General features: G+C 49.4%; 3 protein-coding genes across 6 annotated transcripts in view; 2 read left to right on the plus strand and 1 right to left on the minus strand.

Annotated features, from left to right (window-relative positions):
* The first annotated feature begins 100 nt into the window (after positions 1-100).
* On the plus strand, positions 101-12,913 carry LOC128913361 (nuclear autoantigenic sperm protein-like). Of its 2 annotated transcripts, XM_054210761.1 has the most exons (14): positions 103-283; positions 1,767-1,817; positions 2,620-2,730; positions 3,293-3,373; positions 3,578-3,675; positions 7,160-7,242; positions 8,155-8,240; positions 8,374-8,447; positions 9,722-9,910; positions 10,169-10,335; positions 10,811-10,864; positions 10,960-11,031; positions 12,103-12,234; positions 12,748-12,913. In XM_054210761.1, exons 1-14 carry the CDS (start codon positions 219-221, stop codon positions 12,799-12,801), a joined length of 1,317 nt encoding a protein of 438 aa, XP_054066736.1. In that variant the 5' UTR covers positions 103-218; the 3' UTR covers positions 12,802-12,913. The 2 variants fall into 2 exon arrangements, with proteins under 2 accessions (XP_054066737.1, XP_054066736.1); XM_054210762.1 differs by lacking the exon at positions 12,103-12,234 and having other exon boundaries at positions 101-283.
* Positions 3,686-7,151, plus strand: LOC128913362 (nuclear autoantigenic sperm protein-like). The gene has a single exon (XM_054210763.1). The coding sequence runs from the start codon at positions 4,319-4,321 to the stop codon at positions 5,303-5,305; it is 987 nt and encodes a 328-aa protein (XP_054066738.1). The 5' UTR covers positions 3,686-4,318; the 3' UTR covers positions 5,306-7,151.
* Positions 12,914-18,468: 5,555 nt separating the features above from the next.
* GPBP1L1 (GC-rich promoter binding protein 1 like 1) overlaps positions 18,469-22,243 on the minus strand; it is a 34,349-nt gene continuing 30,574 nt past the window's right edge. For all 3 annotated transcript variants that reach the window (XM_054210758.1, XM_054210759.1, XM_054210760.1), the window contains 4 exons: positions 21,545-21,703; positions 20,663-20,787; positions 19,657-19,759; positions 18,469-19,400 (listed from right to left, as the gene is read on the minus strand). In XM_054210758.1, the coding sequence (XP_054066733.1) occupies positions 19,254-19,400; positions 19,657-19,759; positions 20,663-20,787; positions 21,545-21,703 (534 nt within the window). In that variant the 3' untranslated portion in view covers positions 18,469-19,253. The remainder of the gene's footprint in view (positions 19,401-19,656; positions 19,760-20,662; positions 20,788-21,544; positions 21,704-22,243) is intronic.

The following is a 22,243-nucleotide window of genomic DNA, read 5'->3' on the forward strand; positions in this document are numbered from 1 at the left end:
CCCTCCCCTGGACTACACTTCCCGGCGTACCCCGCACGGCGGCGCCCCCTTGGCGTCCCGCAGCGGGCGGGCGCGGGGCACGTCGGGAGCGGTAGTTCCCCCCGCGGCGTGCGCGCGCCGCCGGGCGGGCCGGGGCGTGTCCTCGGGGGTATATAGCCAGCCGGCGGGGCCGGGGTCTGCACTCTGCCGCCGCCGCCCCTCGTTCCGGCAGCTCTCTCATGCAATCCTCTGCCCCTGTCGCCGCTCCCCCGGGGGTTGAGCCCGCGCCGACTTCACCGGCGAGGTAAGGCCGCACGGGCTGTCCCTGCTCACGGTGTGTGCGTGTCGGGGGGAAGGGGGAGAAGGCGGAGGGGTGGGGGCGCTTTTGCGCTGCGGGGTGACTGGAACCCACCTTCCCTCTGCCCGGGTTCTCCGGTGGGGGCGGCGGGCAGGGTTTCGCGGGGGGGGGGGGGCTGGTGCTCGCGCCCCTACCCCCCACCCCCCCGGCGGTGGTACGTGCCGCCCCGCGCCCGCTGGGCCCGCTCGGCTCGCGCGGAGCCACCACGTGACCCGCCCCCCCACCCTCCCCAGCGCGGCCGCTGCCATCTTTGTTGGGGGCAGCGCGACGCCGCTGAACCGTCCCGGGGGGGCGGGGGGGGGTGGGGAGCGGTGGAGGTGTGGGGGGGGGTGGTCCCGTGGCGCCACGTGACGCCGGGCCGCCAGCCCGTCAGGAGCCGCCGCCGGGGTTTGGCGCCAATGGCGGGGGGCGGGGCCGGGGGCACGGCGGGAAAGGCGCCATTGTCTGTGAGGGGTGGCTGGGGGGGGGGCAGGAAGACACACACGCACCGGCCTTTGTTCCGCCCGGAACGGCTGTCAGCTGTGCGGCCGCCCCGCCGCCGCCCAGGGGAGGCTGCCCGGCGGGTGGCCGTGAGGAGCCACCCCCAACCCCCCCCAGACGGGCGCCGTGGGCAGATCCCCGCTTTTCTGACTGGAAAGGCGGTGCAGAACCCCCGATTTGGGGGTTTTCGGCTTGTTCCGTGCCGCGTGTGTACGTGGGGATCGCTCTGAGGCACAACGGGCTTGTGGGTCAGTGGCTGCGAGCTGGCGGGGACGGTCCCGGGTTTTAGACAGCGGAACTATAGGCCAGACTTAGTCTGATACAAGCTGAAAGCACCTGCTTTCCTAACAATCCTTCATTCAAACAATAATCAAAACTGAAACTAATTAGGCAGGGAACTGCTGGAGAGAGCCCAGCAGAGGGCTAGAAAGACGATCAAGGGAACGGAGCACCTCCCTTATGAGGAAAGGCTGAGAGACCTGGTCTGTTTAGCCTGGTGAAGAGAAGACTGAGAGAAGATCTCATCAATGCTTATCAATATCTAAAGGGCAGGTGCCCAGGGGATGGGGCCAGACTCTTTTCAGTGGTGCCTGGCAACAGGAGACAAGGGGCAACAGGCACAAGCTGGAACACGGGCAATTTCTTCTCAACATGAGGAAAAAATTCTTTACTTTGAGGGTGCCAGAGCACTAGAAGACGTTGCCCAGAGAGGTTGTGGAGTCTCCTTCTCTGAAGATACTCAGAACCCGCCTGGATGCGTTCCTGTCCAGCCTGCTCTAGGTGACCCTGCTTTGGCAGGGGGGTTGGACTAGATGATCTCCAAAGGTCCCTTCCAACCCCAACCGCTCTGCACCGCTCTACTGGCTCTGGTTTCACACCTCTGAGAGCTCGGTTACTATTGCAAAATGGGTAGCCTGTTACAAACACTTAATCAGTATTTTGTTTGCAGGATGGAAGAGGAATTGGCAGCTCCTTCCACATCCACAGACAAGACAGACGGGTGAGATGGGGGTTGGAGTTGTCAGTTACTAAAGAACGTGAAATCCAGGGATTATGGAGTGAAACAAAAAGGTCACCCTTCAAATTGGTTGTTAGGCTTGAAGTTTAACAGATGCGGATGCTGTAGATGCTGAAACTTGTGGCCATCAGTAGTCTGCCCAAATCTAGTGCAGCAAAACTCTTTCAATACGCAAATACCAGCTGTTGATGGGGAAATTATTGATCTGTGAGTTAGTGCTGGGGAAGCACTGGGGCGGTAGAAGTACGTGCCAGTAGTAGTACACCTCTGTGGGCAGCTCCTCTTGTCCCAGACCAAGTTTGGCTGGGACAGACCTTCTGGAAATGGAGCTGCGAGGTGCACTGCATTGAAACAGACTTGCATCTACCATTTTTGTCAATGAGCAGCTATGAGAAGTCATAGCTTGGATTTATTCTTCTTTCTGTTGGCTTAGCTATCATTGGAGTCTGGTGAAACACTGTACAGTACTCATTGTTGTGTTGGTGTGAAACCCTTAAAGTATATTCTTTAGCATCCTTTGTCATACCAAATTCCATTACCTGCTTCTTGCAACAGTTGGTTAAAATTAGCCTGTCTGCCCTTGGTCATCAGAACTAAAAGTTGGTCCAGTTTTAAACAAACAACCAAACCCCACCCCACCCCCAGTAGTTCCAGCCAGCATAATGTATGCAACTCACTCATATATAAAGCTGACTAGGCTTTGAAAGCTGGATACGAAATGACTGTGGAAACTAACAGAGTTCTGTATTTGATTTATTTTTACCCACACCCCGCCCCCCACCAGTATGGATGTGGACGGAGAATCAAAGAAACTATTGGGTTTAGGACAGAAACACTTGGTAATGGGAAATATTCCGGCTGCTGTTAATGCATTCCAGGAAGCTGCAAGCTTACTGTGAGTAGCAGAATATTTTGTGTATTTTTGTATGTCTTAGTTTTCATCTTGACTATACCGATGAGGCTCATACAAGAAAGACTGATATTTTTACCTTACGTATGCCGCTGTATTTATAATACAACTGCGTAAAGGACAAGCTATTTAAATTAACTCAAGTGTTGGACGATGCTGTACTTAGTGTGCAATTTAGACAGCTTTTATAATAGTAATGGCCAGTGCAGTTCCCTAAGAAGGAAAAGGGATTTCATATTTTATTTCACAGTGTATGGTTCTGGTTTCTATTAATAGGAAAATGACATAGTGTTACTTGCTAGCAACTTGTTCACTAGTCTTGATCAGTCTCTGAGAGTGGATACACCTTTGGGTTTTAGATTAATTTGCCATGCTGGATGTTTGAGAGCCACATCTAGCTAGGTGAGAGAAGCGTTCATTATTTGTTGGAAACAATGGGAGATGAGCTAAGAAACTGATTCTTCCTGTCCAGGAATCTTTAGCCTTCGAGTTCATGTATCAACATCTAAAGTGTTCATAGGCAAATAATTCTTTGTTACTTTCGTAGGGGTAAAAAATATGGTGAGACAGCGAATGAGTGTGCAGAAGCTTTTTTTTACTATGGAAAATCTCTCCTGGAGTTGGCAAGGTATGCTAACAGTTTCTCATTTGATTAAGAGAAATAATCGAATGATTATTGGTGTAACAGGATTTCACCTTCGTCTAGACAGGGTTACACTAGAACTTCATATATGCAGGGTTGTACTGGGCGGGATGGGCCGTGGCACTGCACCTTGAGCTGTTAAAATGGTGTTATAAGAGCTAAGGGATAACAGACTTTTTTTCCCTTTAGAATGGAAAATGGTGTGCTGGGAAATGCCCTAGAAGGGGTGCAGGTTGAAGAGGAAGGAGAAAAAGCGGAGGATGATTCTGCATTACCAACTGTTGACGGTATGTAAAGCTGTCTGCTGTGTTGTGGAGGCTCCGAGCTGTGTTCTCTTGTCTATGTAATCCAAGTTCAGTCCATCGGTATCTTAAGTAGCGTGAATCATTCTATTGAAAGTCTTAGCAGCCTGAATGGACTTTTTTTTGTTGATTGAACAAAACGTCTAAAACTTCTGCAAGGAACTGGTCACTGAAAGCATGTGTAAAGGGTCACCAGGTGTCTGTGTCCTGAAACACTGCATTCAAACTTGCTTTCTTAAGCTTCACAGTCAACTCGAACTGCTTTGTAACCTTGTAGCAGTACAGTCTGTGCAGTAGGACAGGTCAGAGTCTCCGTAAAAACTCCAAGAACAGTAACTATTTTATACTACCTGGAGATAATACAGGAATTCCTGTCAATCCAGACTGTTAAAACACTGGCACCTCTCGCTTAGCTGTGACTAAACGCTACCGCGCAAAACTGCACACTGCTTGAGCGGCCGCTTGCAATAATGCAGTCTGGGGAAGGGATTTGCTTAGTTCAAGTTACTATGTTGGTTGTGTCCTAATGCCTTGTACTTTGAAAATGGAGCTTTTTCGAATGTCATCTAACTTGATGACAAACCAACACACTGGAGGGGTCTGAGGGTGGTGTTGTCAGTGCCCATTAATGTCTTTATCACTAAACTCGAAGAAATGTTTATGCTTCCTCAATCATGTAGAAGAAGCAAGGGAGGAGTTGAGAGAACAGGTATATAACGCCATGGGGGAAAAAGAAGAGGCCAAAAAGTCTACAGAAGAGACTCCGGTACTATCTGAGAAGGAAATCAAAGAGGATGTTGAAATGAAAGAGATTACAGAAGGAAAACCAACAGAAGAAGCAGTTGCTGACAAGGACGTAAAGCTTGAAGAGGCTGAAGAGAAGGTGGAGGATTCTGTGGAAAAAGAAGTCACTTCAGAAGAGCAGAAGCAACAGGTAGCTGTGGAAGGGGAGGCTACAAAAGAGGAGGCAGCTGTGGAAGAGAAGGTAGTGGAAAAAGAGCAGAAGGTGGTACCTGAAGACAAGGTAGCAGAGGCAACTGAGGTCAAGGAGAGAATGACAGAAGTGTCAGATGAGAAGGCCAAGGGACCTATGGAAGAGGCTGAAGCTGGAGAAACAGCTGTGGAAGAGAAGGGAGAGGTGGGAGAGCAGACAGCAGCGGAAGCAACAGAAAAAGAGGCAGCTGTGGAAAAGGGAGAGGCTGTAGAAGGGCAGGCAGAGGCAGCTGTGGAAGAGAAGGCAGTAGCACAAGAACTGGCAGCAGAAGTGCAGGCAGCAGCTGCTGTGGAGCAGAAAGAAGCTGCAGGAGGGGAGGCAGAGGCAGCTGAACAGAAGAAGGTGGAGGAGAAACAAGAGCTGATAGAGGTGGCTGCAGAAAAACCAGATGAAACTAAAGAGACAGAGTCCTCGAAGGAACCTGTGCCCACAGAGGGCAAAGATCCATCTAATGACACAGAAGAGAAGGCTGAAGTAGCTGCTAAGGTAGAGAAAGAGGAAAAGAAAGATGACCTGATGGAAGAGGGTGAAGGTGCTAAGGTAGAAAAAGAAGAGAAAGATGACCTGATGGAAGAGGGAGAAGGTAACAGTGAGAGGAGAAAAGTACTTGTGGGTGGATGACTTGATGGATTTGGCTAACAATGGGTAAAAAGTGTTCCATTCAGAATTTTCTGTTTGCCTTAGAATAAGGAAAAGGCACAGTAAAGGGGCTTTTGAAGGATTTTACATCCAAGTAAAGTTTCAAGGAATAGTGAATAGTCTCCGTTCCTCTAGACTAACGCTTAACTAACTGCAAAGCAAATCTTACTTGAAAGCAAACTTACAGCCCTCTGAAATGTGTAAGTAATGGCTAGGCTGGTGGAGAATACTGAATGGATGTTCACTTGCATGCGTCTGGGTTTATTGCACTAACCTTCAAATAACTTTGAAGCACAAGTTGCCTCTGGTCATGACCATGTTTTAGTTTAAAACGGTGGAGCAGAAAAATAAGAACAGCTGAATACGTAACAAAATAATAAATTTGCTTTTGGTGGTGGTGGGGAAGGAACTCTCCATTTGAGTCTGGTGGCAATTGCAAGTGAGAATTTGGTTGGCAAAGCTAAACTTAATTTGCTCTGAAACCTGAAGACTTATTGCTACTATCTAGTATAATCTTCCAGCTGTTGAGCTTTTTCTGCTGTTCTGCTTCCCTGCTTCATTGTAGCTGTTTTTCAGGGTTATGTTAAAGTAACCTAGTAAAACTGGTACACTTTGCTGAATCAGTACTTGCATGGTCTTAGTAGGCCCGTGCTTTCTATCACACAAGTTAATTGATGAGCTGGTAATTGAAACTTTGCTTGTCAGTAGCTCAGCTGCACAGGAAGAGCTTTATTTTAGGAGTGGCAAATATTTAGACTAAATAGGTCTGCACTTTGAAAGGATTTGTACTGCTGGGCACAATGACACTCAGAGTGGTGAAGCAGCTGCCTAACAAGGTGTTTGGACAGAGTATGACTGAACTTAAACTAAGAGTAGTTATCCGCTCCTCCTCATCCTGTGGAAGGCTGCTTACGTACGCATATACCGCTTCCTTTTGTTCCAACTCTGTTGGTGTGAGGACATGCTTGCACATCCTGGTCTGGTGCCCAGTCACTCCAGACTCTTTCAACTACTTAAAATTGACTTCAGCTTCCTAACATCTCTTCCCTTTTACCTTTGGTTGAGCTGTCCTCATACTTACAGGTTTGTCCCTCTCAGTGGTAGGTGTGTGCTTTTGGGGAGTTAGTCTAACGAGCTCCTGGGTTCTCTAGTCTCCACCCCATCAAGCTCCTGTTATTCTGGAATTAGTCATTGGTCCTGATAGAGAAATTGTGTGACTTCAGCGTGCAAGTCAACCAATACTCTGAAAGTTATTAGCCATACTTCTTCACTGCACATCTTCCCAAAATGTTTCTACTGGTAGAATAGATCATGCAAAGCTCCTACACAGTATCAGGAGTCAAATCAGTGCTACGTAATAGCAGGTTCATGAATAACATTGCCACTTAAATGTCTGACATGAGGAACACAAATTCAGGAACAGTCTTATTTGTACACAGCTTGGCAGCTATCTTGCTGAAAACGCTTGTTATCTGTAGCATCAAGTCCAGCAACTGACCAGTACCTCCAGGGCTGCTCAGGATCCCATGGCTTCAGTGGGACTTCACAATGAATTTGTGAGAACTGAATTCTAGGTAAGTTTCTGTTCGAGATAGCATGAAGTTAAACTTAAAACAAGGACTAAGGTAGCCTGGAACTACGTTAGTCTACAGTGCCTAACACTTTTCAGCAAGATGGCTGCTGCTGCTGGGAATGTAATGTGTCTGTACTCTCCTTACATCACACATCTAACCTGTCACCGGAACCATAAGGGCTGGATGTAATATATTCTACCTGACTCCATGTGAAGCAAGTGTAGTAACAACAAGTGTTCTCATTCACCTGATTTCCTTGTAGAAACAGAAGAATCTGAAGAGGAAGATAAAGAAAATGATAAAGCTGAAGATGATAAGGAGAACGAATTGGCAGTGGAAGACAAGGTGAGACTGCTGAGCTCTGATATCGGTACTTATGGAAGACTGCGGTATTTGTCTAAATGTCACATTAATGTCTGTATAAAAACTCGGTTGTATTTCATTTAGTCCTATGGAGGAAATTACTTTTGAAAACCACTTTTGACTAAGGAAGGGGCGGTGTTATGTGTAGTCTGCATTGTATCTTGCTCAGCTCTGTCTGTAGACCTGGCCAGTCTACTGATGAGTGATGCAGCCTGGTAAAGGCAGGGGCGGGCAGGGAGAGTTGCTTTAGCTTGTCACTGAAGTTAGTTACTTGTAACAGTTTATTCTCTGCTTGTTCTGTTGTCTCACTGTACGTAGTAAATGCACCCAGTCGAATAAGCCGTGATTAGGATGGGAGACTTCATGGGAAGTGTAGTGCTGTTTAAATTGGAGGTGTTACCTTGATGTAGCAATCAAAACACCTGGAAAAAGCTGAAGCCTGAAGTACCTGAGTGTGGTACTCAGCATGCTATACAACTGTCTTGAATAGAGTATCTGTCTCTGCCTCAGGCTGTTCTAATGAAGTTCAAAAGCTCATTTAAAAAAATAAGCAGAACATCAGCTCCTTTATTTAGCTTTTGATTCATCTAAATAGCACCTTAAACAAAATCTTATTCTTAGAATACTATTGGTGCTTGGTGCCCTGATATTTCTGAGGAAAAAAAAAAAATTAAGGCTAACTCAACTAACAATGTAAGTGTGTGTTCCATTTAAAACACCTTAACTGCAGGCGAAGTCTCAGTTGATGCAGTAACCTTTTCTGCATGTTCTTTTTTTTCCTTCTAGTGGTAAATCATTTACATAGTTACTTAAAGAAACTTACTTATTCACAATACTGCTTAGAAACTTAGTGTTGTTTGTAACCAAGTCGCTTAACCTTTAATGCATTTCTAGTCTTTACAGGAAAGTGAAGAGGATGAAATTGGAAATCTTGAGCTAGCCTGGGACATGTTGGAGTTAGCAAAAGTCATCTATAAGAGGTAAAGACTTAAGTCCTAGTTTGGATATCGGCTAGAGAAAGTCATTGGAAATTGGGGGGTGGCATAAGCTATTAGTAAACGTGGCATAATCTGATCAGGATTTGGAAGCTACTTTTTTTTTTTCTTGATTTAGACAAGAAACGAAAGAAGCTCAGCTCCATGCAGCTCAAGCTCATCTAAAGTTAGGAGAAGTTAGCATTGAATCTGGTGAGTAACACTAATTCTCATGTACAGTTCCATGTTCTGTCCTTCTCTATTTTACTTTAAAATGAGCTGAGGTGAGTTAAGATTAAGGTGAAAACAAAATACACTTTGTTTAATTATGATAGTGCAGCCATTTGAGAAGCTTCAGAATCAATAGATGAACAACTTGGTGCCCTAACCATGGTTTTCCAGAACAGTGAAAGAAAGCTCTGAGTAAGAAGTAGCGTGTTACCGAAAACAAGGAGTGTTGAAGCAAGACTCAGGTTCATGCCTTCTAATGTGTCATATCTGCGTTTCATTTAAAAACATGTTTCAATTTCCTTAAATCCAAGTAGGGTGTCATCTTCTGCTATGACTAGCATTGGAAATAATGTGACAGGTTTCTGGACAAGGGCTACAAAATGAGGCTTGTGTTGTATGTCATTAGAGTGGAGAGCTCGACTGGGAGGTAGCAGGGGGCTGTCCTTTAGCTCAGGACTTACGTCGCGCTCAATTCATGGTGGGAGGTGAAATAGCAGGATTTGTTTGCCTGGTTTTGTCTGCGCTGCTTAGTTTCTGTGTTGTTCTAAAGTGACAAAGCTCTCTTGAGAGAATTAGAGGAACTGGACTCTAAACGATCTTTTTCTGAGGTGTGCGGGTTGACAGTGTTGGGCTGTGAGTGGTGTCACTTGATAATCTAGAAGCAGCCTGTCGCTGAACTCAGCTGCTGTATTCAACGGTGGTTCTGTGTTCAGACTATATAAAGTGCAGTAAAATACAGAGTAATTGAATCATAGAATCACAGAATGGTTTGGGTTGGAAGGGACCTTAAAGATCATCCAGTTCCAACCCCCCTGCCCTGGGCAGGGACACCTCCCACTAGACCAGGCTGCTCAAAGCCCCATCCAGCCTGGCCTTGGACACTTCCAGGGATGGGGCATCCACAGCTTCCCTGGGCAACCTGTTCCAGTGCCTCACCACCCTCACAGTAAAGAATTTCTTCCTCATATCCAATTTAAATTTCTTCCAGATTGAAACTGTTACCCCTTGTCCTATCATTACATTACCTGATAAAGAGTCCCTCCCCATCTCTCCTATAGGCCCCCTTTAGGTACTGGACGGGGCTATAAGGTCTCCCCGGAGCCTTCTCTTCTCCAGGCTGAACAACCCCAACTCTCTCAGCCTGTCCTCACAGCAGAGGGCCTCCAGCCCTCTCATCATCAAATAATAAGGCTTAGATCTTGCTTGTTTGGATAGATGAGTGTGGTTTGTAAAGACCTTATGGCTTTCTCCTATAGAAAACTACACACAGGCCATAGAAGAGTTCCAGGCCTGCCTGGCCCTGCAGCAGAAGTACCTGGAGGCTCACGATCGCCTGCTGGCCGAGAGTCACTACCAGCTGGCGCTGGCGTACCACTACAACAGCCAGTTCGACGAGGCGGTTCTGCAGTTCGGTAAATCTGTAGAAGTCATCGACAAGAGAATGGGTAAGTGGATTTCTGAAACTGCCTAGCGAATGCAAGAGCTTTGACAAGTCAAAGCAGACTCTGTTAAACTGCCCTAAAAGTAGTTAGATACGCGTGTTACCTTGCTGTGCAAACGCTTTCTAGGTCTGAAACCAGTAACAAGCTATACTGATATCAGAATTGTCGAAACAGTGCATATTAGTTGACACTTGCCTCTGGATATTGATAACTGGATGGCTGCTTTGTCTTGACCTTTTTGCCATAACTGTTTCATCCCAGCAATGCTTACTGAGCGAATAAAGAAGGCAGAAAGCGGGTCCCCTGAAGATGAGAAGGAGATTGAAGAACTGAAGGGGCTGCTTCCTGAAATTAAAGAAAAGATAGAAGATTCAAAGGAGTCTCAAAAGAGTGCAAGAGTAGCTGAGCTGGCCCTGAAAGCAACTCTGGTTAGTGCGTCCTGCTGGTTCCTTTTAACCAAACATTCTTCCAGTCGGACTTGAAGTAAACCAGTAATAGGAAGGGCTCAGATTCGATCGTACAGATCAGGGGCTGGTGGTTGCTCACAAATGATCCGGGCTGTGATTGTGAGAAGGCAACTGAGGCAGCTGAGATCTAAAGAGAGAATAGTCAGTAAATACTGACATGAGTTGTTCCAAACTGTGCTGGAATTTCATGGGCTTCTACAGCAATTTAGTGTGTCGGGGCTGGAAGTGATAGGTCAGCCAAGTGTGAGCATGGACTGAGTGTTGCATCACTCTGAGCGCTTTTCATCTCTGCCCTGTGTGTAAGCGTGGGAGCAGAACGCAGTGTTGCGACATGAAGGAGTTGGCTTTTCTGTCCCTTTCTAAACTGGCATATACATTCTTGTGTGAAGACATAACCAGAACTTGCTCCACTGTTTTTCTTCTGCTTTTTCTTAAGGTTGGAACTACATCTGGCTTTGCACAAAGTGAAGACAGTGGTTCTGTTTCGACGGTAAGTTGATTTTTAGATGGATGTTGACAATTCCTGTCTGCTCTGAGGATTACTGTTTGCCGTAATTTATGTGGCAATGTTATGTCTTGCAATAGATTCCCGTAAGAAAAGCAGCTGATGGTGCATCTCAGTGTGTTACAGACATCTCTCACCTCGTCAGGAAAAAGGTGAGTCCGGAAATGACTGGCTGAAAAAACAGTTTGTTAAAGTACCACTGGCTTGCTTTGTGTAATTGGGAAAAAAAGCTTAAAGCTTTTTTTCTTAACTTAGCTCTATAATGGAAAAAACAAACCACTCTAAAACCAGAAATAGTGCGTGAAACCCCTTTCCACTGGGAGCCAATCGGTCTGGGAACCATCCAGCCTCCAGGAGGACCAGTTCCTGGTGGTTCAGTGCCTGGCCTGACCCACGCGGGTTTAACTCCTGAGCTGAGTGAGTCGTGTGGCTTCTGCAGCCTTCTCTGAGCAAGTGCCCTCCTCTGAGGACCGGCATGAGGGGCAGGGTGGCCTACAGGCCTTAAAAAAAAAAAAAAAAAAAAAAAAAAAAAAGAGGGCAAGTAACCAGGCTGAGTTGGGTTCCCTTCTTTCCAAGTGGAAATGGAGAATTGGACTGGTAAAAAAAAAAAAAGCCAGCAAAGCCAGTCTAATGGTAGTAATGATAAACTGCCTCTCACTGAGATAACGAGATGTACTGAGCATTAGGTTCCTTTAAAGGTATATGTGTTTTTCCTAAAACTGTTTGCAAATATAGCTAAAATGATCCCTCACGGGATCTTAGCTTTTAATTCTGCGTGTGGCTGTGGCACAGCCTGGCCTGTGTTACATTGGCCTCTTTCAGCTCAGGTTTGCCTGGAGCAACTTCGATGTGCTTTTCACAGGTGATTGTGGATGTTATAGATGCCTTAAACCTACCCCCTTAACTCTTACTGGCTCAGCAGTTGCATGTTCCCTTGCCAAACTTTAGCTAAGGATAATCCAGCGCTATAGACACTAGCGCATAAGTGATGTCTTACTGGAAGTTCTTTGTGGTCCAGGCCTCTGCTCCAAAGCTTCAGAGCTTTGGTTAAATCCTAACATTTCAGTATCTGTCTTGAACCTGGCAAGTAGAGGTTGGATAGATAATGCGCAATGACATCTAGATGCTAACTTTCTTAAAAAAAAAAAAAAAGAAAAAAAGAAAAAAATAAAAATTTAAACTTCAATTTGTACATATTGAAGACTAAACAATTTTGTCTTCAGAGGAAACCAGAGGAGGAGACTCAACAGGGGGACAATGAAGCTAAGAAATCTAAACCAGAACCGGCCGTCAATGGTGGTGGTGGTGAAGCGGCTCCCAGTGGAAATGAGGTTGCAGAAAAAATGGAAGAGGAGGTGGGCAGCTGAGTCAGGAGCCTGTGCCATGCTTGTTTGATTTCTCTTTTTCCTCTGTTCGGGCACAGGTTTGTGCCTGGTAGATGTACTGGTTTTATTGCCTGCTGGTCTTCATAAAGCTTCCCCGATGGGGTGGGGAACATTCCCCCCTTGGCAAGGACGCATGTTGTACCGCGGTGCCTGACACTGGGGGCTGGGAAGACTCTGGCTGTGGAGACCTGCAGCCTCTGGGGTGGGACAGAAACACGTTCTGGGTGTTGGGAGTTGGGCTCAACTACAGCACGGGGCCTTTCCCCAAAGTATTTTTACCATTCCTGGGTTTTATTACTGATCACCTGGGCTACAATTGTTAATGTCAATATTCTAGAATAGTGTTAGGCTCTGAAGACCAGCAAAGCAGGTGTAGTCAGTTAAGTCTTCAAGTTAAAGAAACCTTGAACTGCTGCATGAATGGGTGCTGTCAGGCAGTGTCTTGTTTTTTAAAAAAAAACAAAACCTTTTCTTTTCTTTTAGACAGAGAAAAGGCCACAAGCAGAATCAGGGGCTGCAGTTGAAAGCACAGTATGATAATTCTTTAACCTTGGACACTCCTCATTACAAGGAAAATGGTTTTGTATATAGTGTATTTTTTCACTTTTTGGCAACTTTTTGTATGACTTCAATAAAGATTGTAAGCAAATGGGCCTAGTCTTGACCTTCTTGGTGTTACAAGCTCCAGCCTCTGCTCCTCGCTGCCCCTGGGGTTGCGGGTTGGGCTGGGTTTGGTTCTCTCTAGGCTGAGCCTGGGGCAGGGTCCCGTGGTGCCTCCAGCAGCCTAAAGGCGCTGGGGAAGGCTGGTAAGAGCTTGTGACTGCCAGGGCACTGTTAAATTGCATCATCCCTTCTGCCTCATCCCTTTCTATGTGGATGTTTGTGCTCGTGGAGCTGGAGAAGGCTGATGGCTCCTTACAGGGACAGGGCTGGCTCCTGGGAGCCTGCTCTGGGACAAATCTCACTGTCTTCACACATGGGCAGAAAAAAAAGTCCAAGAAGCAGAGACCGACAGGCTGCACCCATTTATTAAATAGCCGGCATGGTCTCCAGCGCAGCAGAGAAAAATCTCACCAGGGGTTTTGCTGGTTCCTGGGAACGCTTGTGAGGCTTCCCCTAAAAAAGGGCGTGTGGGGTGGGGAAGTCACGGCAAAGAAAAAAAGTCACTGTGTTCCTCGCTGTTCTTCCCTGGTTCCCAAACCCCCCCCTGCGCTGAAACAGCCTCTGCCTGGGCCCTGTCCTGGGGTGAGGAGCTGCCTGTGGTGGAGACTGAGCTGTGGGGTCTTGGTGGCTGCCGGCTTTGGGTGCTGCCTGTCCCCTCCCACGAGGGACACCGAATGCTTCCCCCTGCCCTGGCATTGTGGGGCCCAGTGACGATTACGCAGCTGGTTCCAAACGCCCATCCCTGCAATTAGCACACGCGTTTTGCCATCCCTTCAGCACAGTTAATGATGGCGTCTGGGGGGGCCCATGGGGCACAGCCCAGCCCCGGCTCACCTTCGGGCAGCTTTGTGCTGCAGCGGGGGCTCCCGAGTGGGAGGCGGGGGGTCCTCCAGAGCTGCGAAAGGGGTGAGGAGGAGGTGGGGGGGGACGTGGGAGCGGCTGGGGGCTGCGGGGCTGCCTGTCCCCAGCGCTGGCTGGGGGGGCTCCTGGGAAAGAAGAAAAGTGGCATTAGCAGGAGGGGGGGGGGGGTCGCCGGCACCGGCGGGAGCTGCCAGGCCATCCTGTGCCACACACGGCGCTGGGCGCGTGGGGCAAGTGACACCTGTGGTTTGGCACCCGGGGACACACACACCTCCTGCCCCGGTGGCCCTGGCTCTGTGGGACACCTGTGTCCCCAGCAGTGGCCAAGGCAGCAGCTCCGGAATTATCTCCCCAAGCCTGTACCTCCAAACCCGTTGTCCCGTCCAGACCAGCAGCCCGACCCCATCTCCCCTCACCACTGGAGACCTGGGAACATCCCTGGGACAAGGCTCTTACCTGGAAAAGCTCCGGTGCGGCCAGGGCTGGTGGGAGCGGGGGAGCCACGGGGGGTGGGAGAATGGCGGGGGGCAGCAGCCATGGCTGCGGCTGCTCCATGTGGCATCGCAGCATCCCCACCTCTGCCTGGAGCTGGGCCAGCTCTGCTGAGTGCCACTGGGCCACCTGTGAGCCTGGGAGACACGAACTTGTCACTGCTGGGTTTAACCAAAGGCCCCCACAGCCCCAGCAGGTCTTTGCCACAGCATCCCACCGGGCTGGTGCTCAGGGTTGCTGATGGGGGGGGGAACAGGGGACATTCGTGCTGTGCTCTTCCCCGCAGTGTCTAAGGGACCATTGTTGTCCCCAACACAGTGCAATGCTCTGCAAGGACCCCCCCAAAAATTGCAGAGCCCCCACCCCGGGCTGCGCAGTTGCAGGTCTCCCCTTGCACGTATTTCATGAGCCATTGGCAACCCGGGGGTGGGGGGGTCTGATACTGCAACCCTGGAGGCCTGGTGAGGGGCTGTGGGGTGCAGGTGGGGCCAACCCAGTCCCTGTCACCTACCGGCGTTGGCTCTCCTCTCCCTCCTGACCTTCAGTGCCAGGAGCTCCTCTTCCAGCCGCTGGTTCTCCAGCTCCACGGCCAGCAGTGCCGCATCCAGGCCCCCTGGGCCCGCGCCGGGGGGTTCTGCTGGCGCAACCAGGGCTGCCTCAGCCACCAGCTGGGGGGCGGAGGGGAGGGCTGGGGGCTGGGTTGGGGCTCACCTGCCCTCCTGCCCCTGCGTGGCTCCGCAGCCCCTTTCTCCAGCGCCGTGGCCTCCGCCTGGAGGCGGAGGAGCTGGACCAGGATGGCCGGGTCGTGCCCGCCGCCCCGCAAGTAAGCCATTCGCAGCGCCCTGCCACAACCCTGCCGTCAGCCATTGCTGGGGCTCGGTGGGATGCTCGGCTGGGCTCTGCCATCGCCCATGGACCCTCACCTGGCCTCGGTGGCAAGTGGCCCAGCGTCCGGCAGGAGGGCGTCGAGGCAGAGGGCAGCCCTGTGGAGGAAACAGGTAAATGGCAGTGGGGGGGGGGTGTGGGTAAATGGGGAGGGGAGGGGGGGGTGAGGGGGTTCATGGCACCCTGCTCCTTGGGTGGCCCCCCCCCCCCCCCCCCTTTCAAAAATCAGGGTGTGGAGCCCTGTGTGTCATGGCCAATCCCTGCCATGTCCCCCACCTCGGCCAGGGCTCACCCTCCATCTGCCGCATGCAGCTGTCCGACCTGATCACGCAGGAGCCCTGGAGCCTGGCTCGGCTCCAGTTCCCCCTCCTTGGGGTGGGGGTCAATGGCCGCCCCGGTCCCCAGCACCGCCAGCTGCCGGCAGAGCCCTGTGGGAGGGTGAGGAGGGGGGGGGTGCAGGGGCTCAGCGTGACCCCCCCACAGCCCCGCTCCCCAGGGGTTACTGCACCCCACAGGCACCACCCCATCACCCCAAAACCCCTGCCAGTGCCTACCCTCCCTCTGCTGCTCCAGCTGCTGGGTTCTGGCCCGGATTTCGGCCACATGGCGCTGATGGGCCTCCAGCAGCTCCTGCGGCCATTGCCCGTGTCCCCGTGGTGGGGCCGGCGGCCGGCGGGGCTCTCCCTGCTGCCCAGGGGCTGCGGAGGGCAGGAGGGGCCGGACCCCACCAGCCGCACATCCCGGGGCACAGGGAGCCATCGGGGGGCCGGTGCTCACGCCGGGGTGCAGGGTTGGCCGTTCCTCCACCGGCAGCCTCCTGGAAGCTGGCTCGGCCACATGGAGCAGGGCCCGCTCGCAGGGGGTCAGCACATCCCCCAGGGGAGCCCCCCGTGCTCGCCCCAGCCCCCGCTGTCCCCTCACGGCCGGCAGGAGCCCGGGAAGCAGAAGGAGATGGTGTGGCTCAGCGCGGTCCCCATCCTGGGACACCTCACAGAGGCAAACAGGAAGGAAAAGGGGGAAAAAAATCTGCTTAATAACATAAACTCTCCCGGCTTTGGCAAGGTAAGCACAGAGGGCTGCCCGCGTGGTGCGGGGTGATGGAGGCTCCCCCCGGCTGAGGCTGTGCCGGATCCAGCTGTGGTGGCTGTGACACCCCGTCCCCCCGCCCATCCCCCAGCCCTGTCCCCGTCCCCATCCCCGTCCCCCGTCCCCATCCCCGTCCCCGCTGTCTGCCCTGTCCCCGCACCCCTTGTGCCAGACCCAGCTCCGTGCTACCAGGGTGTCCTGTGGCCTCCCCGCTGTGCCCGGAGCCCCCTCAGCAGGCGGTGGGTCCCCCCTGGGGAGGTGTTGGGTCCCCCCCGGGGAGGCCGACGGGGTCCCCAGGCACAGCTTCTCCTCATGAGCTCGCAGCAGCGGCCAGGAGCTGAAAGCCATGTGGCAGCGGGGACAGGCGAAGCCCCCCGCGCCCGGCATGTGGCACCCCTGGAAAGCACAAGGAGGTGGGGGTCACCCGGGGGTGCCCACCCTGCCTGGGGACAGGGGTCCTCCGGCCGGGCATGGCCCCCGGGGCGGGCTGGGACGCGCACACAGACCTGCTCGGCGGTGGCTATGGTGGCTGCCGTGTTTGAAGCCGCCGTTGCTACGCTGGGACGGGCGAGGGAGGGCGGCCGCTCCCCTGGCCCTGGCCGTTCCCGCTGTTTACCACAGGCACTGACTGGGAAGGGGGGAAAAAATGACCCTTGGCCACCGCAGCAATGGACAAAAGATGCTGGGGGAGTCCCCCCCAGCTGCCATGCTCGGCCGGAGGGTCCCCCCTCCGGCTCCTCCTGGGGGGCTGCAGGTCACCCTCCCGCTTTGCCACCGTTCACAGCTCGTCGGTGGTTTGCCCAGGAAAAAGCTGCTGTTCGACTGATGGGGATTTGCTCGGACGTTCTCTCCAGGCGTCTCTAACACCTTCAAAAGCTTCACAGATGTTTAAACCACACGCAAGCCCCGGGAGGGTCGGGGCACAGAGGTGGAAGGAAGAGTTTGGCACGACGCAGATGGTTCTCCCTGCACACGCAGGTCCCGCTTGGCTCTCCCCCAGCAGGCAGGTTCCTCGCTCCAGGCAGGAATCATTTTGCCATCCAGCATGCCCCTTACAAGCGGCTACCAGCACAGATTTGATGTGAAGAACTTTTTTAAACTTACCCTGTTTCTTGACAACCATGCAAATACATTTGCATAATTTTTCACTTCAATGGATGTAGGAAGTTAAACTTTTTAAGAAATAAACTTTTTTTTTGTGATGAGGCCAAAGTAGTAGGACCTTCAAACGGAACTAGACGGCCTGTGAAATGTCTTCCAGAGACCCAGCGCTTCCCAGAGCATTCCCAGGAAGACCCAGCGACATGAGCCTGGCTGGAGATGGCAGGGATGAAGAAAGATCCCTCACCCCGGGGGCTGACGGCGGCCCCCGTGTCCCAGTGTCAGGGGGAAGTAAAAGCACGAGCCACTGACAGCACTCCCTCGGGTCCAGATGCAAAGGTTCATGGCTAAACCTTGTAATTTATTTATTTATTTATTTTTACACGTCCCTCCTCTCTGCCTGGCCAGGAGTGGATGAAAAAAGACCCAAGCACGACCTCGGGTGAAACCCCCCACCCCGGTCAGCAAGACCAGGACTTGGTGCTCCGTGTGCAATTCCATCCAACCCGCTTGCAAACCGCACACCCCACGCCAATACTTTCCAATCCAAAACGCTTGTGTACAAAAGCTGAACTTAAAAAACAGACACTGAAATAGCTTAGGCCACAACCGAGTTGTTTGTAAAATCCTTTTTAATCTAATAGAAATGTTTTCATGAATTTTTAAAAAAGATTTCAATGAAAACAGCTTTGGATTCAGACATTCCCTTGCCACGTTGTGAACATAAACAGCAGCATTGCACTAGGAACAAGTGACACCGACCAGTCGAGCTTCACGATTTTGTATGAAGCGGGGAGGAGAAAAAAAAAAAAAAAGCAAAAAAAAAAAAAGCAAACTGCTTTAGTGGAAGATAATTTGAATGATTTTGTTTCTTATTTAAAAAAAAAAAAAAAAACAACAAAACAACAACCCAAACAGGGGCTATCATCTCACCATTGTTCTCCTTCTCCCTTCTTAAAGGGAGAGTTTAGCTCCTGCAGTCTGAGCGCTACAGCAATGTTTGCCAAGTGGAAAAATACAGCGGGAAGAAACTATTTATCCCCAGTGCTATTAAATCCCCAAAGTTGCAGGTCCCTTTAGAGGAAAGCTTTTCTTACATAAGAAAGACAATTAGAATTGGCAAACTGATGCAAAATATTTATTCCAAGTTAGTTATTTTTGATGCAGTAGTTTTTCCCCCTCATACAGACTCAATGTGATAGTCACTTTTTTAAATCTGTAAATAATGTTATCAAAATAATCTTAATCTTTGAAATCTCACAAAAAATTTATATTTTACAATCCACCCTGAATATCAAGGCTGCAAGAAGAAGAACACAAACAATTCCTATATCCAAATATTTTACAGCTGTACCCAAAAAAAGAAAACCACAAACGCCTGGTTAAGTGATGAAGCTCCCCGAGCCGCCAAAAAAAAAAATAAAATAAAATAAAAAATTCATGTTATTAGCATTAATTTAACATAATTAGAACTTCAATAGCCATTTTGTCATCGACAATGATTGTTTTAGCACACTGTTACCGCACGGCATTATGTGATGCGGGCGGCACTGTTAGAAGCTTGTTGTTGCGAAGATCAGTCAGCCACTTGTGTCCTGCTTACAAGACTGAACTTGTGCACTGCCCCACAAGGGATTTTTTTTGTCAAAATTTGCTAGCTGCACAAACTTCTATTAAGCATTAGGGCAAAACCAAAAGAAAAAGCTAAAGAAGCCAATTTCTCTCTTCTTTGGGATACAATTATTTCCCTTGTGCATGAAGTATCAACAACAAAAGAAAAAACTGAACAGACTGGAGACAGAATAAACTCTGTTTAGTTTATACAACCCCAAACACGTGTTGAACTATGAACTGAGTTTATTGGGTTGGTTTTATTTATTTTAATTTTCTTGTGCCCACTTTCAGGCATCGTCATCTGACGTTTCGCTGCTACTAGTTTCTGTGTCTGAGTCCTCAATCTTTGTCTTAAAAGTGCTTCTCCAGTGGAACAACAGGCTGGAGCCGCGGCCCTGAAGAAATCCATTCTTCCCAAATCCGTTTCTTCTTCGCTGTAGGAATGAAAGCAAGTTTTAAAACAAGCAAAAGTGCAGAGAGTAAATGTCGCTAACCGTCTGTGGACACAAATTGCACATTTAACCGTATACAAACGCTCTGCACAGATAATGCAGAGTCATCAATCACACTAGAATTTCACTTCAATTCTTTGTTTTCTCAAATATCGTTAAGAATTACACCACAGAAGACTTGCGCGTGAGAAGGGAGAGGGAGAAGAGCCGTCCCAAGTGGCAAGAGCTATAAACATACCTGCTCTGATTTAATTTGGAACTCTTTGAGCTCATCCTCCGTGAGGGGCAGGTAGTTCTCATCATTTTCAGGATATTCCTGCCATCCCATTTCTTTCAATAACCTGATTCACAGAGAAAATAAAAGGGGCACGGGAATTAAAGCAAAGGAACAATGGCAAAGCAGAGAACATTTTGTCCATGAAGCACAAGGTTTTTCATTACTTCCCTCCCGATTCACCAGGGAATCTTCTATATTAGAGACCACTTCAACAATGCTTCGTGTTTACCCAACAGTTTTCAATGTCTTTTACAAATATTTAACCATCAGCAGTCCTGTACAATGGGTAAATAATTAGCCTGGCAGAAGGACGGCAAGACAGGGATCTGAAATTCTACCCAAGGACGCCGAAGGAGGACATGAGTCAGTCAAACCAGTATCGCAGCTCAGAATCTCCTAGAACTTACTGCCCGCTTACACCAGATGCTCACACACTGCTTACTCAGTGAAGCAAGACACAAACTGAGATACTAGGTAAATATTTTCTTAACTCTCCTCCACTTTTACAGCATTTAAAAGCAGCACGTGAGTATCCTAAGTGCAGGCAGAAACAAAGTGGCATGTGTGTGTGTGAGGGTGTACCTTCAGTCTTCAGACCATTCCATTTAGGACACCTGTTTGGACACGAACCAGAATCACACTAGGTTCATGCCGACTCCCAGTGTGGGCAGGTAAATAACGAGGTATCATTAACACACAGGGACGTGGCACTAGAGAAGCACTTGAATTTAATTACAGGCCTTGGTAAAGTCTTGGCTCACCTGTCATCGGTGCCGTGTTTTATTTTCAATAAGACTCCACCCAGTCCAGCACTAGTCATGGAGCCCACACACCTCTAGCTCAGCACACACAAAGCTACAGCTGCTTCCCAAAAAGAATGTTTTCTTTGAAATAGTTTCTTTCTCCTCACAGAGTCCAAGGACTCACCCTCCTTTACTCCAGACATTTTATTTTGCCGTTTACTCACCTGTGTTCTGCTTCCAATGAATGAGAGAGATTTTCCCCCTCCTCCGGCAAAGGGAGAGAAAGACCATTCTGATGGCAGTTCTCTTCCCAGTTTTCCTTTGGTTCTGGTGTGCTGTTGCTCTCCATCTAAAGAAAAATAAAAGCATCAAAACGTGCTTGCACCGACCGTGCCAATAGCACTGTTCCAAGTTCAAGCTTCTGCTTTCAGAAGTAAAGCCTTTCACCTTGAGTCAGTGTGTCTTACAGAGCCTGGACTGATCACGGTTGAAAGTAAATTCTACCTGGCCGACATAATACAATACGAAAGACATTGGGTGGACAGCACTTTTGTGTCGAGGGAGTAAGTGCTGGCATTACAAAACCATCATCAGTGGCTTCGGAGGGAGAGTTAGAAAACTACGAGAATGAAACACTCCTACAGATGGCCTTTACGTACACATTAAGCCACAGACTTATGCATTTAGAGGTCTGGTCCAAGCCTCTGAGGCTTGAGCCACTATCCCGCACCTTTGACAAGCGCTAAATTCAACTCTCCTGTGGATGTAGTTTGACAAAGAAGTCTGAAAGCAAATTAAGATGTTAAAATATGGTATTGTTTCACTTCTTAGAGAATCCTTGCAAAAATCTGGATTACCTTCACCATCTGTGACCTTCACTTTCCACCTCATTTGTTACTTATCCATTTGCATTTCACCATGTCACGGATCTCCCTTCATCACAGTGCTGTGCACTGCTTCTGCTGGCATGTGTGCCAGGCCAGTGGAAGTCATTCCTTTCCTCCTCCAGAGCTGGAATTTCATACACTGCCCTGATTTTTGTTTTCTGCACCCAAATCCTTAAATACATAATGATCATAGTATATATGTAAGGACAGTGATCTTACATCATCCAGCTTGTCACATTCTCTGTTCTCTGTTATCTCCCCATTCCTATCATCTTTCAGTGCCTTCAGGAATTCACTCTTTTTATCGGTGGTACGGCGCATCAGCTTCGTCAGGCGTGAAGAGCAGATCTCAATGGGAGGGGTGGTGCTGGAAGGACTCTAGACAAGGAAAGTAGAATGTAGAGACTGTCAAACTGTGCTGCTGGCAAGACGGGCCTCTTCAGGGTCTGTGCTTAAACCTTTCAAACACCCATCAGCTCTTTGGCTGGCTCTTAACCCCTCAAAAAAAAAAATCTAACGTCAAATTCCCATCAAAATACTGACTGGTATTGCACATTCACTTCTTCCCTTACCAGCATATTATTCTCACACCTATCATTATCGACTCAATTTTTTTCTTCCCCTAGGAGTCAATTCATATGGCCATGAATACATTTATTTTGTTCCTTGGCAATGTAACTCTCAAGCAATGCCGGAGTCTGCAACAGAATATTAAGACAGAGAACTTCATGCAGCACACTGACCCTACAAAAATTAAGGAGATTAGGCTCAGTTCAAATTTGCGTCTTAAGCCATCCTGACAGACTCTACCCTGAAATTAAGCTACGGGGTGGTAATCTCCTTTCAGGGAGCGGTCACATCCTTAACTAACCACAACTGGATGTGAAATAGGCAGCCGCAGCCTCAGCATCCTCCCCT

Source organism: Rissa tridactyla, chromosome 8 (genome assembly GCF_028500815.1).
Source record: "Rissa tridactyla isolate bRisTri1 chromosome 8, bRisTri1.patW.cur.20221130, whole genome shotgun sequence".
Taxonomy (NCBI): domain Eukaryota; kingdom Metazoa; phylum Chordata; class Aves; order Charadriiformes; family Laridae; genus Rissa; species Rissa tridactyla.